Source organism: Liolophura sinensis, chromosome 13 (assembly GCF_032854445.1).
Source record: "Liolophura sinensis isolate JHLJ2023 chromosome 13, CUHK_Ljap_v2, whole genome shotgun sequence".
Classification (NCBI taxonomy): domain Eukaryota; kingdom Metazoa; phylum Mollusca; class Polyplacophora; order Chitonida; family Chitonidae; genus Liolophura; species Liolophura sinensis.
The window spans coordinates 2,384,225-2,398,577 of record NC_088307.1 but is presented as its reverse complement, the minus strand read 5'-3'; the positions used below and the strand labels follow the sequence as shown (position 1 = coordinate 2,398,577).

The window sequence follows — 14,353 nt, the reverse complement described above, 5'->3', positions numbered from 1 at the left end:
CCGGCCCAACATATTCAGTTTTGTTACATCACTGGCCCAACATATTCAGTTTTGTTACATCACTGGTCCAACGTGCTTAGCTTTGTAAACCTTTACTCTCACTAATGTTGTAGTGGTAATGACCTCAAAAGGTCATCTGCACCAGCGAATATGGATGAACCTTCAGCTGAGAGGAAGCCAGCGTCACCAAAGCCTGACATCCAGAAAGATGCTGACTCGGACTTCGCTGAGTTAAATCCGCTTGACGATGTTGATGTGTCCGATCAGATGGTTCGCAAAAAGAAGGTAACGTTGCTCATTTAATGAGCTCTGAGATAATTTAGTGTTAATCAGCTAAAATGCAATGAATTTCAATACAGTCATCATTTGACTGTGCTTGGATTCTTAGCTTGAAAAGATAAGACTTAAAACTCTTCAGTTTTTGACTTTAACTTGGTAGTACCATACATGTCATATTCAATTTTCAGGCTTTTTCATTTGTTTTGTATGCTGCCTTATGTATGACTGAGACTTGTGAAGGACAGAAGTCCTCTGTAAATGTAATAATGAGCTGCAGCCTTGTGATTTTTTACTGTCAAATACATGTTATTATACCTTAAAACCTGTATGCATTGAATAAATAAATAAGTGAATAAATAAATAAATGAATAACTGGTATTTTCAGGGTGAGGATGGGCCTGACATTAGGGGTGGAACAGTCGATGCCCTCATTGTTCATGCCACAACGGCCGGCAAAAATGGTAAGAACTTTTCTGCAAGCTAAACTTAACTAATTTAGTTTTTCAGAATCTGTCATTATGTTATTTATTATGTTATATAAAAACATTATTTACCAGTCATTCTTTACAGGGTGTAAAACTCTGCTTTTGAACACTTTTTCTCATGGGACAATGTGGATTTATTTTTAAAGAGTATAAACAATGTTCTTTATGCTAAACTGTCATCTAACATTGCAGATTTCAAACCCTGATTTATGGTAATGCTTCTAAATTCAAAAATACCATATTACACCCTCTGACATTACAAATTTCAAACCTATGTTATTCAAAAGTTTTCTGAATAACAATGTTCCAAATCCATTGCAGACAATCTAATACTGATAACTTTTAATCCCATTTCTATTCTTTAACCATGAGTAGAAAAAAAACTAAAATGGCAGTTATAGGGAAAAAGTTGCTTTGGAATGATGAAAAATAAAGAAAGGATTGCTTTGACCATGTTTTCTGTAATAATGAACATTGGCATTGCATTGAAAAATTAACTCCCTATAAATTGCCTTGGTTTTGGAAGGTGTTGCCATGAGATACATGTAACCCTGCTTTTGTGATTTGCGCCGTTTTGAAGCTTATGGGCAGCAAGTTGGCATAATTTGCCTGTAGCCAGCCAGTTTGATGTTTGAACCTGACTGGCAAGGACTGAGGACAACAAGGTTCTCGTGTGTTAAGATATTACAATGTTCTCTTGGCGTTGTTCACAATTCCTTGTTTTCTGGTATGAACCATTTGACTCTCTCTGTGGAGCTTTTTTGACACGGTTTTTAGCCTTCATTTTTTTTTGTTCAGCCATTTAACTTTTCATGCTATGTGCATCTTGATACAAAAGAAAACTTGCTTGAAATTGAATTTTTCTGGTTGTAAATGCAAGCCTGAAATTTTGTCAGGTTTCCATAGGATCATATTACTTAGGGCCAAACATTTTGCTTTTAGCTCAATCTCACCTCTACCTTATCTGGAGATTAGAATATCTGCCCAAAAATTTAAGACTTGCCAAATTAATAAGCAAATGTACGTTTGTATCAGAAATAATATAGATGTTAATGTTGAAATTTTATGCCAGAGTAAATGACTGGAAACAAAAAAAGCATAGATGTTTCGAGTGTTTTTAATATTGTTCTATGAACAAGAGAAACAAACAAGCTTGTATTAAAACCAAAAAAGTTTCAGAAATAAAATTTTGATCTGAAAATTTGAAATGACTAGAAGTTGTTGGTGGCATTGATATGTACAGGTCAGTGTAGGCTGCAGGCATGTTGACTGTTACTTGGTGCATAAGAACCTCTTCTCTCTTCCTCGTGATGCTCTCTGATGAAGTCTGACCTCACCTTTAAAATTTCTCTCATTGATTCAATCAATCAATCTGCTCATTTCTTTACCCATAAGGCTCTGAAGGAGACCTAGTTAAAGCTGAAGGTAAGCTGGTTGTAGTAGCCATGGAAACATATATATGTATTTACACCTACTGACCACGCTTAATACTATGATTTGCCTCCCTTTCCACATACATGCATTTATTTACTGTTGTATATTTTTTTTAGACTTTTTCTTCATCCTAGTTTTGGTTTTTCAGTTTAGTGACACGACAGGTGTGTTGTTGTTGTTGTTATTGTAGTGATCCGTGCAATTCTACAGGAGAAAAACAAGCAGTTTTTGCAGAGAGTCAGAAGACTGATGAAACTGTCAGCATAGGCTGTACTATAAACTAGAAAGAAAATAGGACAAACGATGGCAAATTTGTGAATATCATCTACCGAGTGTGAGAATTTGTAGACTAGCAAAAAAAAAAGGAAATAAACAAGAAAGAAAACAACTCTCTCGGGAAAATGAAGGGAAGAATAGCATTTATTCACTCTCAGTAAGGTGACATCTTATCTTGATTGTAATGAGCACACCAGGATTCATGTCACAAAATTTCCATGCATTAATTTGTCATAAGTGGTCTCAAAATCATGTGGCCTAAAATGACATTTTCTCCAAATAGAACACTTGCATTATCACATGTTAAGCGCATTTAGCAAGCTACCATACAGCATAGTTTATTTCTTTTCATTGCCATGTGGCCTAAAATGACATTTTCTCCAAATAGAACACATGCATTATCACATGTTAAGCGCATTTAGCAAGCTACCATACAGCATAGTTTATTTCTTTTCATTGCCATGTTGCCTAAAATAACATTTTCGACCTCATTTCTGAAAAAAAAAATGACCAGACGTAGGTGTGCTGTTGGCACCAGATGTCAGAAAAGTCGACAACATTAGCCTAGCAGTTGTGTTTTAGATCTACTGAATCAGCAATCTATCTGTCTATGTCCTGAAGTATATCCTTGTCTTACATGTATAAGTCTATGCTTCTGTCAATTAGATGACTTGTAGCCTTAGAAAACACTTTCCATCATCACATATATAGCTCTTTTACCCAGCCACCATAGAAAACAGCATGTTCTATCTGTTTTAATAATGGTAATTCATTTTTTTATGAATATGTGATGTCTCAGTGGTGTTATGCATTTCTCAAGCTTTTTGTGTGTTTTGCATGCTGATTTATTGTTAGCTGGAAATATACTTTACTCATTATGTGAGTGTAGATGTTACATCAATTGTTGTGCTAGAAATTGGACTGAAATATGCAGGGGAAAATGGAATGTGTGAGGAAGGAAAATGAAGGAAAACATACAACATAGAAAGTACTATTAAAATGAAACTTTACAAAAGTACTCCATTTAGTAGATTGATGTACTCTAAAATGTGTCAGATTATTTAGTTATCCCACTGTGAAGTAAGAAGTTATTTTTGGTGTATTTTGATATTTTGATACTAGTACAGTATATCTAAACCTGATAATATTAAATACATTGTGCAGCGCAAGAAGGCACTAAACACTGTTTTATTTGTTAATTCATTGATGTCAAGAATGTCTCACTTATATGACAGCAGAAAGCATTAAGGTGGGAGGAAACTTGACAGACCCAAGGGGGAACCCACGACCATTCGCAGGTTGCTAGTGAACCTTCCATTGTATGAACATGGTGAAAACCAGCATTTGCTCACAGTGATCACATTGAGGTCACTGTGCTGCGCTAGCCTACTACCCACTACGCCACCAAACACTATCCCCAGATCACATAAAAGGCAGCGCTTTTTATGCTTTTATTTGCATTTATTTGATTGATGCTTGCGTCCTTATTGGTCAAGAGCTAAAAATCTATGGCTAAACCAGTACTTTAGTGGAATGAGCTACAGGTGGGGTGTGGGTGGAGGTGAGGGTGGGAGATTAGAACTCTTCATAATTAATAGCAGATTTCACAGACCAGACTGCTAGCAAAGTTAGAGATCGGAAGTTGGAGATCATGTGATGGCACTGGCATGAGCGAAAACAAAATGGCCATGTTGAAGCATAGGGAAAAAGGCCCATGTTTGCCAGTCCATCAGCAACCAGTAAACCCTGTTTGTCCAAAAAAAAAACATAGCATAAGCTCTACAGAAATACTCAGACTATCTGGAAAGTTGAAAATTATACACACCTAACAAATACACTAGAACCAACAGCAATTCAAAAATGGGCATTAGGCGGGCATGTTTTTTAGCCTGTGCTGTCCGTGGTTGAAAAGGTCACATGGTCTCTAGCTTCCAGGTTGTCTGAGGAAATGGGAGGAAGTGTGTAGTGCTGATATGTATGTCCACATGAGGGTACATGTGTGTGGTGTGGATTTTACAGTGGAGAAAACATAAAATTACATCAAGTTCAGATGAAAGAGTGTGAGAAGTTAGTCGTAAATGTGGTCTTCAATATTTTTTTTCTCATTTTTTTTCTTAAGAGAAAATAATCAATGGAAAATAATTTTTGTATGATGGGTATTTGGGGCTAATTTTGGTCCACAAAGTCATTGTCTACTGTTACAAATGAGGATGTAACAGGGGTGTCATAAATATATTTGCACTAGAATTTGGTCAGATGTGTTAAACCTGGATTTTGATCAAGTTTATGTTTTTAATATATTCATAATTATTGTCATAATTTAGGTTAAATGCATATGTTTGGATATAAACAACAAATTTATATTCATATAAATTTATTAGACAAGCATCACATCCTTATTTAGAACATTATTATGCAATGACGATAAATACCAAAAGGCAGTTCAAAATACAAACCATACAAAAATGTCTTCAAATGCCCTTTTCTCCTGAAAAAAAAAATCATAAAAAATTACCATATAAAGACCATATTTGCCAATAAGTTTTGACGGTCTTTCATGTGATTTTGGCATCATTTTTATGTTTTCTTCTGCTTTAAAGATGTTATATTTGGCTCTGGTAATCTGTTAATGGAAGAGCTGTGAGGTATTGGCGTGGTGGTTAGGTGGGGGTTTGGCATGCGGGTTATTAATGCAAATGTTTACATGTGCTACATGTAAGACTACATGGTTTGCAATCACACAAAGTCATTTTTCATTCTCTATGCTGTCTTGTCAGTATAACCGGATTTGTGAATACTAGTTACCAGCCCATCCTACAGTTTGACATGTCTGGGGAATATGTTATGTGTACATGTGTGAAGTTGCATGAGATATGACATCTTGATGCTGTTAAAGCTGCTTGCTCAAAGTGCACTGCTTGTGCAGTGCAGCTGTTGTGCATGGCCTTATTAAAGTGTATGTCTATTTGGCTTGATAACTTACCTTTCCCTATATAGACACCCAAAGTTGTTAATTTACAAATGTTTTGAAATCATAAATGACTTTACCTCGATATCTAGTATCACACTGCATTAACATAAGAAATGAACAGTCCTAAATGTCATAGTGAAAAAAATAGAAAATACCTTACCTGGAAAACGACTGAAAGAATAAAAAGTGGTTGTTGAAAGCACATAATTTAATTATACCTTTCTACGTGTAGGTATTCTCATTGCTGCTGCAATAAACTGCACCAATGCCTTCCTCAGACAGAGTATTGCACATATTATGGGTATGAATCCAGCCAGATGCCATCTTCCCTGAACTCTTTGCTGCGTTTACCACCCCACACCTTTCCCCCCTCCAACCAGCAGCCAGATTGTTTTTGTGAGTGCCTTAACAAAGGGGGACAACTTGTGCTTTCAGACCTGATGTACCAGGAGGCCTTCCTGACAACTTACAGAACATTTATCTCCCCTAGAGAGCTGATAGACAAACTCCTCTACAGGTTCCACAAGTTCCACCATTGCAGTGATCACAAGAAGCGCGCCTCGCGCAACGCATTCTCACTGCTTGTACGCATTATTGACGAGTTGAGGTAAGTTGTGTTTTTAACACGTCATTTTGTTTACATGATAATATTTAAGATATACTTAAAGAGAAGTAAAATTTGAATTAAATCCTATTTTTTGTCACAGAATCTGTACCCTTTTCACATACATGTACATGTATCATATTTAAACGTCGTTTTCGAATTCAGCTCTGGCTTAGAAAGTTTGTCGTGAAGAGTTTGCTGAGGTATTGCCAAAAAAAAAAATTCATCTCTGGATAGGTATAGTTACGTGCGGCTGGTTGATGGTTGATCATCGATGTTAAAGTGACATGAAAGCAAACTGTGACTCAAATTGGTTATATGATACTAATTTAGAAATAACTCATCAAGTAAGCCACATCTAAAGTTTACTGAAGACACAAGTAAAATATTTATTTATTTATTTATTTGATTGGTGTTTTACAACATACTCAAGAATATTTCACTAATTCGACGGCAGCCAGCACTATGGTGGGTGGAAACTGGGCAGGGCCCGGGGGAAGCCCACGACCATCTGCAGGTTGCTGACAGACCTTCCCAAGTGCAGCCGGGATGAGTAAAATATGCTATTTCCTCAACATGTGTCACATCACATTGGCTCATGAGTCTTGTTGTTGGCTTTCAGTTCTACAGAACTTGATGACAGTATTATACAACGCATGATGGACCTTGTCTTTGAACTGCTGTGCCAAGGGGAGTTAATGCTAGCTAGGTTATTACGGAGGAAAATCATCGAAAAGTGCGAAGCGCGAAAGAAAGCCCAGGAGGCCAGCAAGCTAGTTCATCTTCTTTCATCAAAGAGTATCTCAACACAGTAAGTTGTTGAAAATTGGGCTTAAGCAGAGTTGTCTCCCTTTCACATAATTGCTGGATGGATGTGGTAGTTTGTGTCGCAGTCTGAGTTCAGGTGACTCGAAATTGTTACATTTCTCTCATTTGTGTCATAGCCCTCCGTCTAGTCCAGTACCAATTCTTGATGTGATTATGTGTGTTACTTTATTTGAGAGTTGTCGATGCCCTTCTAGCCATATACATGTAGGTCAAATGTGTTTATTACTTTCACTTTCTGTCTCCAGCCCTCCAGACTTGTTGCAGTTTAAGTCCCATGATTTGGCAGAACAAATGACACTTATGGACGCAACACTTTTCCAGAAAATTGAGGTCAGTCAATATTGTTTGTCTGCTTTAGAGCTATATATCTTGTGTTTATTTGTTTTATAGCGTACCTCATTTTTCTATCTGATTACAAAAATATTACATAACAATTCATGGGCATTGTAGTGGGACATTTAAATTGACATGCACTGATCACAGGGTAAGTAGCTTATTGCTGACAGCCCTGACTGCCAACGTGAACTTAATGTGCCAATGCGCACATGGCTGTGGACCTCCAATCCCTGGTCTGTGTAGCCAGGAGTTTCAAATCCAGCTCTCATCGGCACGGACCATCACAGTGGACAGACAGTGTTCTCACCCAACTGAGGAGGCTCAAATCCAGCTCTCGTTGGCACGGTCCATCGCCGTCCACAGACAGTGTTCTCACCCAACTGAGGAGGCTCAAATCCAGCTCTCGTTGGCACGGTCCATCGCCGTCCACAGACAGTGTTCTCGCCCAACTGACAAGGCTCAAATTCAGTTCTCATTGGCAAGGTCCATCACCGTGAACAGACGGTGTTCTCACCCAGCTGACGAGGTTCAAATCCTTTCCTTCTCCGATCTGACTACTGTTGTTTCAGAAACACATATAGATTGTTCAGCATTGCATGGAACTCGTGTGATAGAAGGACTAAATGCTTGTACGTATTATTGATGATAGACTTGTTGTTGTTGTCATCACCAGATTCCTGAAGTTTTACTCTGGGCCAAAGAACAATCAGAGGAGCTTAGTCCCAACCTGACTTTGTTTACTGAACACTTCAACAAAATGTCATACTGGTAAGTTAAGGTGACAGTTTATTACCTGGAACTGATGTAAAAATGTTACTGTACATCCATAAGATGTTCCGGGATTTGTAAATCCATAAAAATGACCACTTATAAAGCTGTGAGCTGAAATCAAGTTAACCCATTAGACTGCGCTTTGAGAGCTGATTCATCAAGTGAGTTTGGAATTGATTCACCAAGTGAGTTTGGAATTGATTCACCAAGTGAGTTTGGAATTGATTCACCAAGTGAGTTTGGAGTTGATTCACCAAGTGAGTTTGGAGTTGATTCACCAAGTGAGTTTGGAATTGATTCACCAAGTGAGTTTGGAGTTGATTCACCAAGTGAGTTTGGAGTTGATTCACCAACCATCTTTTCTGGTTCTCGCTATTTTGGCTGCAGTTTGAAGTTAGCAGGTACAACAGGTGCATGTACTTGGTGTACTATGGTGTTTGCCCCTTCCCATAAACCCGACCACTCTCCTATATTAAAGCGCAAAATTCTCAAGACCAGCTCTTTGTGAATTTTCTGCAGATTCAGAGCAGCCCTTGGCCAATGAAGCTGCAGTGTGAATGGAGCATTGGTTTGCTGGTAACTGCATGTTAAAATGTTGTTCATTATAGTTTGAAAAAAAAAGCAAAATAAACATTTCACCTTTGTTCTGTCACATGTAACTATATCTTGAAACGTTAATCATTGTACATTATGAAAAAAGCAAATTAACTGTTTGACCTTTCACCGTTCTTCTGCCAGGTGTCGCACAAAGATTTTAGTCCAGGAAGAAGCCAAAGACAGGGAGAAGTACTTGATGAAATTTATTAAAATCATGAGGGTAAGTGCACACTCTCAGATATTGTGGAGAAATTATTATATTATCAAGCTGGACTATGTTCTCCAGCAGAAAGTTGCACTGAATGTTCACCAGCAGAAAGTTGCCCAGAATGCCTTCCAGCAGAAAGTTGCACAGAATGTCCTCCAGCAGAAAGTTGCACTGAATGTTCACCAGCAGAAAGTTGCCCTGAATGTCCTCCAGCAGAAAGTTGCCCTGATTGTTCTCCAGCAGAAAGTTGCCCTGAATGTTCTCCAGCAGAAAGTTGCCCTGAATGTTCTCCAGCAGAAAGTTGCCCTAAATGTTCTCTAGCAGAAAGTTGCCCTGAATGTTCTCCAGCAGAAAGTTGCCCTGAATGTCCTCCAGCAGAAAGTTGCCCTGAATGTCCTCCAGCAGAAAGTTGCCCTGATTGTTCTCCAGCAGAAAGTTGCCCTGAATGTTCTCCAGCAGAAAGTTGCCCTGATTGTTCTCCAGCAGAAAGTTGCCCTGAATGTTCTCCAGCAGAAAGTTGCCCTAAATGTTCTCTAGCAGAAAATTGCCCTGATTGTTCTCTAGCAGAAAGTTGCCCTGAATGTTCTCCAGCAGAAAGTTGCCCTAAATGTTCTCTAGCAGAAAGTTGCCCTGAATGTTCTCCAGCAGAAAGTTGCCCAGAATGTCCTCCAGCAGAAAATTGCCCTGAATGTTCTCCAGCAGAAAGTTGCCCTAAATGTTCTCTAGCAGAAAATTGCCCTGAATGTCCTCCAGCAAAAAGTTGCTCTAAATGTTCTCTAGCAGAAAATTGCCCTGAATGTTCTCCAGCAGAAAGTTACCGTGATTATTCTCCAGCAGAAAATTGCCCTGAATGTTCTCCAGCAGAAAGTTACCGTGAATGTTCTCTAGCAGAAAGTTGCTAGGAATGTTCAAGTTGAAACATTTTTATGTTGTTTAAAAATAGAATTAGATGAATTCTACCTTCATTATTCAGGAATTATAAGAAAATATTTTTATACTGTTGTTTTATTCACATCCACTTGACCCTACATGTATATGTACCTACTGGTATAAGGTTTTATTATGAACATTAAAAGCATTTATTGATTGGGTTGATTTGCATTGATGCAATTTGCACAACAGAATTTCTCAGTTTTAACTGCATGGTGCAAGTGTATAATGTTAATTTAAGGCATCTGTTATATTCATTTACCTTTTTTTTTGGTCTGCAGCATTTACGGAAGATCAGTAACTTTAACTCTTACCTGGCAATTCTCTCAGCCCTGGACTCGGCACCTGTGCGGAGATTAGAGTGGCAGAAACAGAATATGGAGGTAAGCAGCCAGACAAGGCTACATTTGTTGTGCTTTGTTTCTCTTGCCAAAAACAAAAAAACAAAAATTTTAAGGTTAAGTAGCTGTAAATAGAAAATGGCCGATGGCAAGAATTTTGTTCATAACTAAACTGTTTATTTTACCTAACTCTGAAAGTCCTGTTGATCTTAGATTGGTGTTTTTAGGTTTGTTTGGAATGTAGAATGTTCCAACTATCTTTAGGTACATGTAGGTCAAATTTAAACCTTGCCCGATTCCAATATTATTGCTGCATACATGGCACTGTGATACATTGCACAGTGATACATTACACAGTGATACATTGCACTGTGATACATTGCACTATGATACATTGCACTGTGATATATTTTACTGTGATACATTGCACTGTGATATATTGCACTGTGATATATTGCACTGTGATATATTGCACTGTGATACATTGCACCATGATACATTGTACTGTGATACATTGCATTTGTCATAATACTTGTGTGCGGAACTTGAGTTCAAAATTAAGATTTCGGCTCCTTCAAAGCTGATAAAACAGTTTTTCGTAAATTTTAATCAAGTCAAATTCATTGACTAGATATATTAGTAAGGGAAGCAGCTTTCCAGTGCTTTTGCTAGAAGTATCTAGCTGGACTTCCTTTAGCCCAGTTGGTAGAGTGCTGAACTTGGACTGTCAAGATCCTAAGTCAGATCCTGGTGTGACCCACATTACATCGACCATCCATAAAACATGTATCCAGGGCATCCATCTGTCACGGGATGTCCGGTAGATATTGTGACACTTTTAAACATGTTAACTGTGTGACTTATTCCATGACCGTGATCCCTAATCTGTTGTGTTTTCAGGCCTTGAAGGAGTTCTGTCAGCTGATAGACAGTTCCTCGTCATTCAGGGCATACCGTCAAGCCTTGGCTGAGACAGAGCCACCATGTATACCATACATGTGAGTAGAAACAAGGTTTTTTCTGATGTGCCTGGTAACTCTATAAATCCATTTTTAATCTGGAATTCATATGGGGCCATGGGATGCGCCATGTTAAAGCAACCAGGAACATGGTTTCTCATCTCTTGTGTTCCACCCACATACATGTACAGGTATGTGTACAAGGCAAACCAGGAACATAGTTTCTCATCTCTTGTGTTCCACCCACACACATGTACAGGTATGTGTACAAGGCAAACCAGGAACATGGTTTCTCATCTCTTGTGTTATACCCACATACATGCACAAGTGTGTGTACAAGGCAAACCAGGAACATGGTTTCTCATGTCTTGTGTCCCACCCACATACATGTACAGGTATGTGTACAAGGCAAACCAGGAACATGGTTTCTCATCTCTTGTGTTCCACCCACATACATGTACAGGTATGTGTACAAAGCAAACCAGGAACATTGTTTCTCATCTCTTGTGTTCCACCCACATACATGTACAGGTATGTGTACAAGGCAAACCAGGAACATGGTTTCTCATCTCTTGTGTTCCACCCACATGCATGTACAGGTATGTGTACAAGGCAGACCAGGAACATGGTTTCTCATCTCTTGTGTTCCACCCACATACATGCACTGGTATGTGCACAAGACAAACCAGGAACATGGTTTCTCATGTCTTGTGTTCCACCCACATACATGTACAGGTATGTGTACAAAGCAAACCAGGAACATGGTTTCTCATCTCTTGTGTTCCACCCACATACATGTACAGGTATGTGTACAAGGCAAACCAGGAACATGGTTTCTCATCTCTTGTGTTCCACTCACATACATGTACAGGTATGTGTACAAGGCAAACCAGGAACATGGTTTCTCATCTCTTGTGTTCCACCCACATACATGCACAGGTATGTGTACAAGGCAAACCAGGAACATGGTTTCTCATCTCTTGTGTTCCATCCACATACATGTACAGGTATGTGTACAAGGCAAATCGGGAACATGGTTTCTCATCTCTTGTGTTCCACCCACCTACATGTACAGGTATGTGTACAAGGCAAATCAGGTACATGGTTTCTCATCTCTTGTGTTCCACTCACATACATGCACAGGTATGTGTACAAGACAAACAGGGATATGGTTTCTCATCTCTTGTGTTCCACCCACATACATGCACAGGTATGTGTACAAGGCAAACCAGGAACATGGTTTCTCATCTCTTGTGTTCCACCCACCTACATGTACAGGTATGTGTACAAGGCAAACCAGGAACATGGTTTCTCATCTCTTGTGTTCCACCCACCTACATGCACAGGTATGTGTACAAGACAAACAGGGATATGGTTTCTCATCTCTTGTGTTCCACCCACATACATGCACAGGTATGTGTACAAGGCAAACCAGGTACATGATTTCTCATCTCTTGTGTTCCACCCACCTACATGTACAGGTATGTGTACAAGGCAAACCAGGTACATGGTTTCTCATCTCTTGTGTTCCACCCACCTACATGTACAGGTATGTGTACAAGGCAAACCAGGAACATGGTTTCTCATCTCTTGTGTTCCACCCACCTACATGTACAGGTATGTGTACAAGGCAAACCAGGAACATGGTTTCTCATCTCTTGTGTTCCACTCACATACATGTACAGGTATGTGTACAAAGCAAACCAGGAACATGGTTTCTCATCTCTTGTGTTCCACCCACATACATGCACTGGTATGTGCACAAGACAAACCAGGAACATGGTTTCTCATCTCTTGTGTTCCACCCACATACATGTACAGGTATGTGCACAAAGCAAACCAGGAACATGGTTTCTCATCTCTTGTGTTCCACCCACATACATGTACAGGTATGTGTACAAGGCAAACCAGGAACATGGTTTCTCATCTCTTGTGTTCCACTCACATACATGTACAGGTATGTGTACAAGGCAAACCAGGAACATGGTTTCTCATCTCTTGTGTTCCACCCACATACATGCACAGGTATGTGTACAAGGCAAACCAGGAACATGGTTTCTCATCTCTTGTGTTCCATCCACATACATAGACAGGTATGTGTACAAGGCAAATCGGGAACATGGTTTCTCATCTCTTGTGTTCCACCCACCTACATGTACAGGTATGTGTACAAGGCAAACCAGGTACATGGTTTCTCATCTCTTGTGTTCCACTCACATACATGTACAGGTATGTGTACAAAGCAAACCAGGAACATGGTTTCTCATCTCTTGTGTTCCACCCACATACATGCACAGGTATGTGTACAAGACAAACCAGGAACATGGTTTCTCATCTCTTGTGTTCCACCCACATACATGTACAGGTATGTGTACAAGGCAAACCAGGTACATGGTTTCTCATCTCTTGTGTTCCACTCACATGCATGTACAGGTATGTGTACAAGGCAGACCAGGAACATGGTTTGTCATGTCTTGTGTTCCACCCACATACATGCACAGGTATGTGTACAAGACAAACAGGGATATGGGTGACAGAAATAGAAACTGCTGCATTCTCGGATTATAGATACCTCATGCCTTATTGATCGATTTTCTCATTGGTACCGTTTTATTTACTGTAAACTGCAGTATATGTGTTGTCCCACATCACAAAGACAGGACAGGCTTTTTAAACTCCATTTCAGATATTTACAGTATATGTATGTATACTTTTATCCTGGTGTTTTGTTCTGAAAACAGAAAGAATGGGTTGAATTCATAGAGGTACATGTAATGTTTTAGTTACTGAATACGTCTGTCTGTTTATTGCAGAGGTTTCATCTTACAAGATCTGACTTTTCAGTTTTGTTTATTGCAGAGGTTTTGTCTTGCAAGATCTGACTTCTCTGTTTTGTTTACTGCAGAGGTTTTGTCTTGCGAGATCTGACTTTTCTGTTTTGTTTATTCCAGAGGCTTAATCTTACAAGATCTGACTTTTATAAACATTGGGAATCCTGATTATCTGGCCGACGGCAGCATCAACTTTGCTAAACGCTGGCAGCAGTTCAATATACTAGACAACATGAGGCGCTTCAAGAAATGGTCAGTACTATCAGCTAACGACCAAGCCACCAAATTTAATACTCACTCATTTATTGTGCTGGTATGAGTTCAGGTCCAGTTTATGCCGGGAAGGTTTGGCAGCAACCTGCAGATGGTTGTGGGTTTCCCACAGACTCTTCACTGTTCCCTGTCCATGATAATGCCAGCAGTCATTGTATAAGTGAAATGTTTTGTTGAGTACAGCGTAAACCCCCAATGAAGTAAATAAATAAATTATTGTTCTGGTCGTT

General features: G+C 39.1%; 1 protein-coding gene across 4 annotated transcripts in view; it reads left to right on the top strand.

Annotated features, from left to right (window-relative positions):
* The window catches only part of LOC135481095 (rap guanine nucleotide exchange factor 1-like), a 97,060-nt gene that overhangs the window by 79,555 nt on the left and 3,152 nt on the right, over nucleotides 1-14,353 (top strand). For 3 of the 4 annotated variants that reach the window (XM_064761029.1, XM_064761027.1, XM_064761030.1), the window contains 11 exons: nucleotides 114-285; nucleotides 665-740; nucleotides 2,160-2,189; nucleotides 5,881-6,052; nucleotides 6,672-6,860; nucleotides 7,123-7,207; nucleotides 7,887-7,981; nucleotides 8,723-8,801; nucleotides 10,001-10,102; nucleotides 10,961-11,058; nucleotides 13,971-14,102. In XM_064761029.1, coding sequence (XP_064617099.1) covers nucleotides 114-285; nucleotides 665-740; nucleotides 2,160-2,189; nucleotides 5,881-6,052; nucleotides 6,672-6,860; nucleotides 7,123-7,207; nucleotides 7,887-7,981; nucleotides 8,723-8,801; nucleotides 10,001-10,102; nucleotides 10,961-11,058; nucleotides 13,971-14,102 — 1,230 coding nt within the window. The remainder of the gene's footprint in view (nucleotides 1-113; nucleotides 286-664; nucleotides 741-2,159; nucleotides 2,190-5,880; nucleotides 6,053-6,671; nucleotides 6,861-7,122; nucleotides 7,208-7,886; nucleotides 7,982-8,722; nucleotides 8,802-10,000; nucleotides 10,103-10,960; nucleotides 11,059-13,970; nucleotides 14,103-14,353) is intronic. The other variant, XM_064761028.1, reaches the window with a different exon arrangement.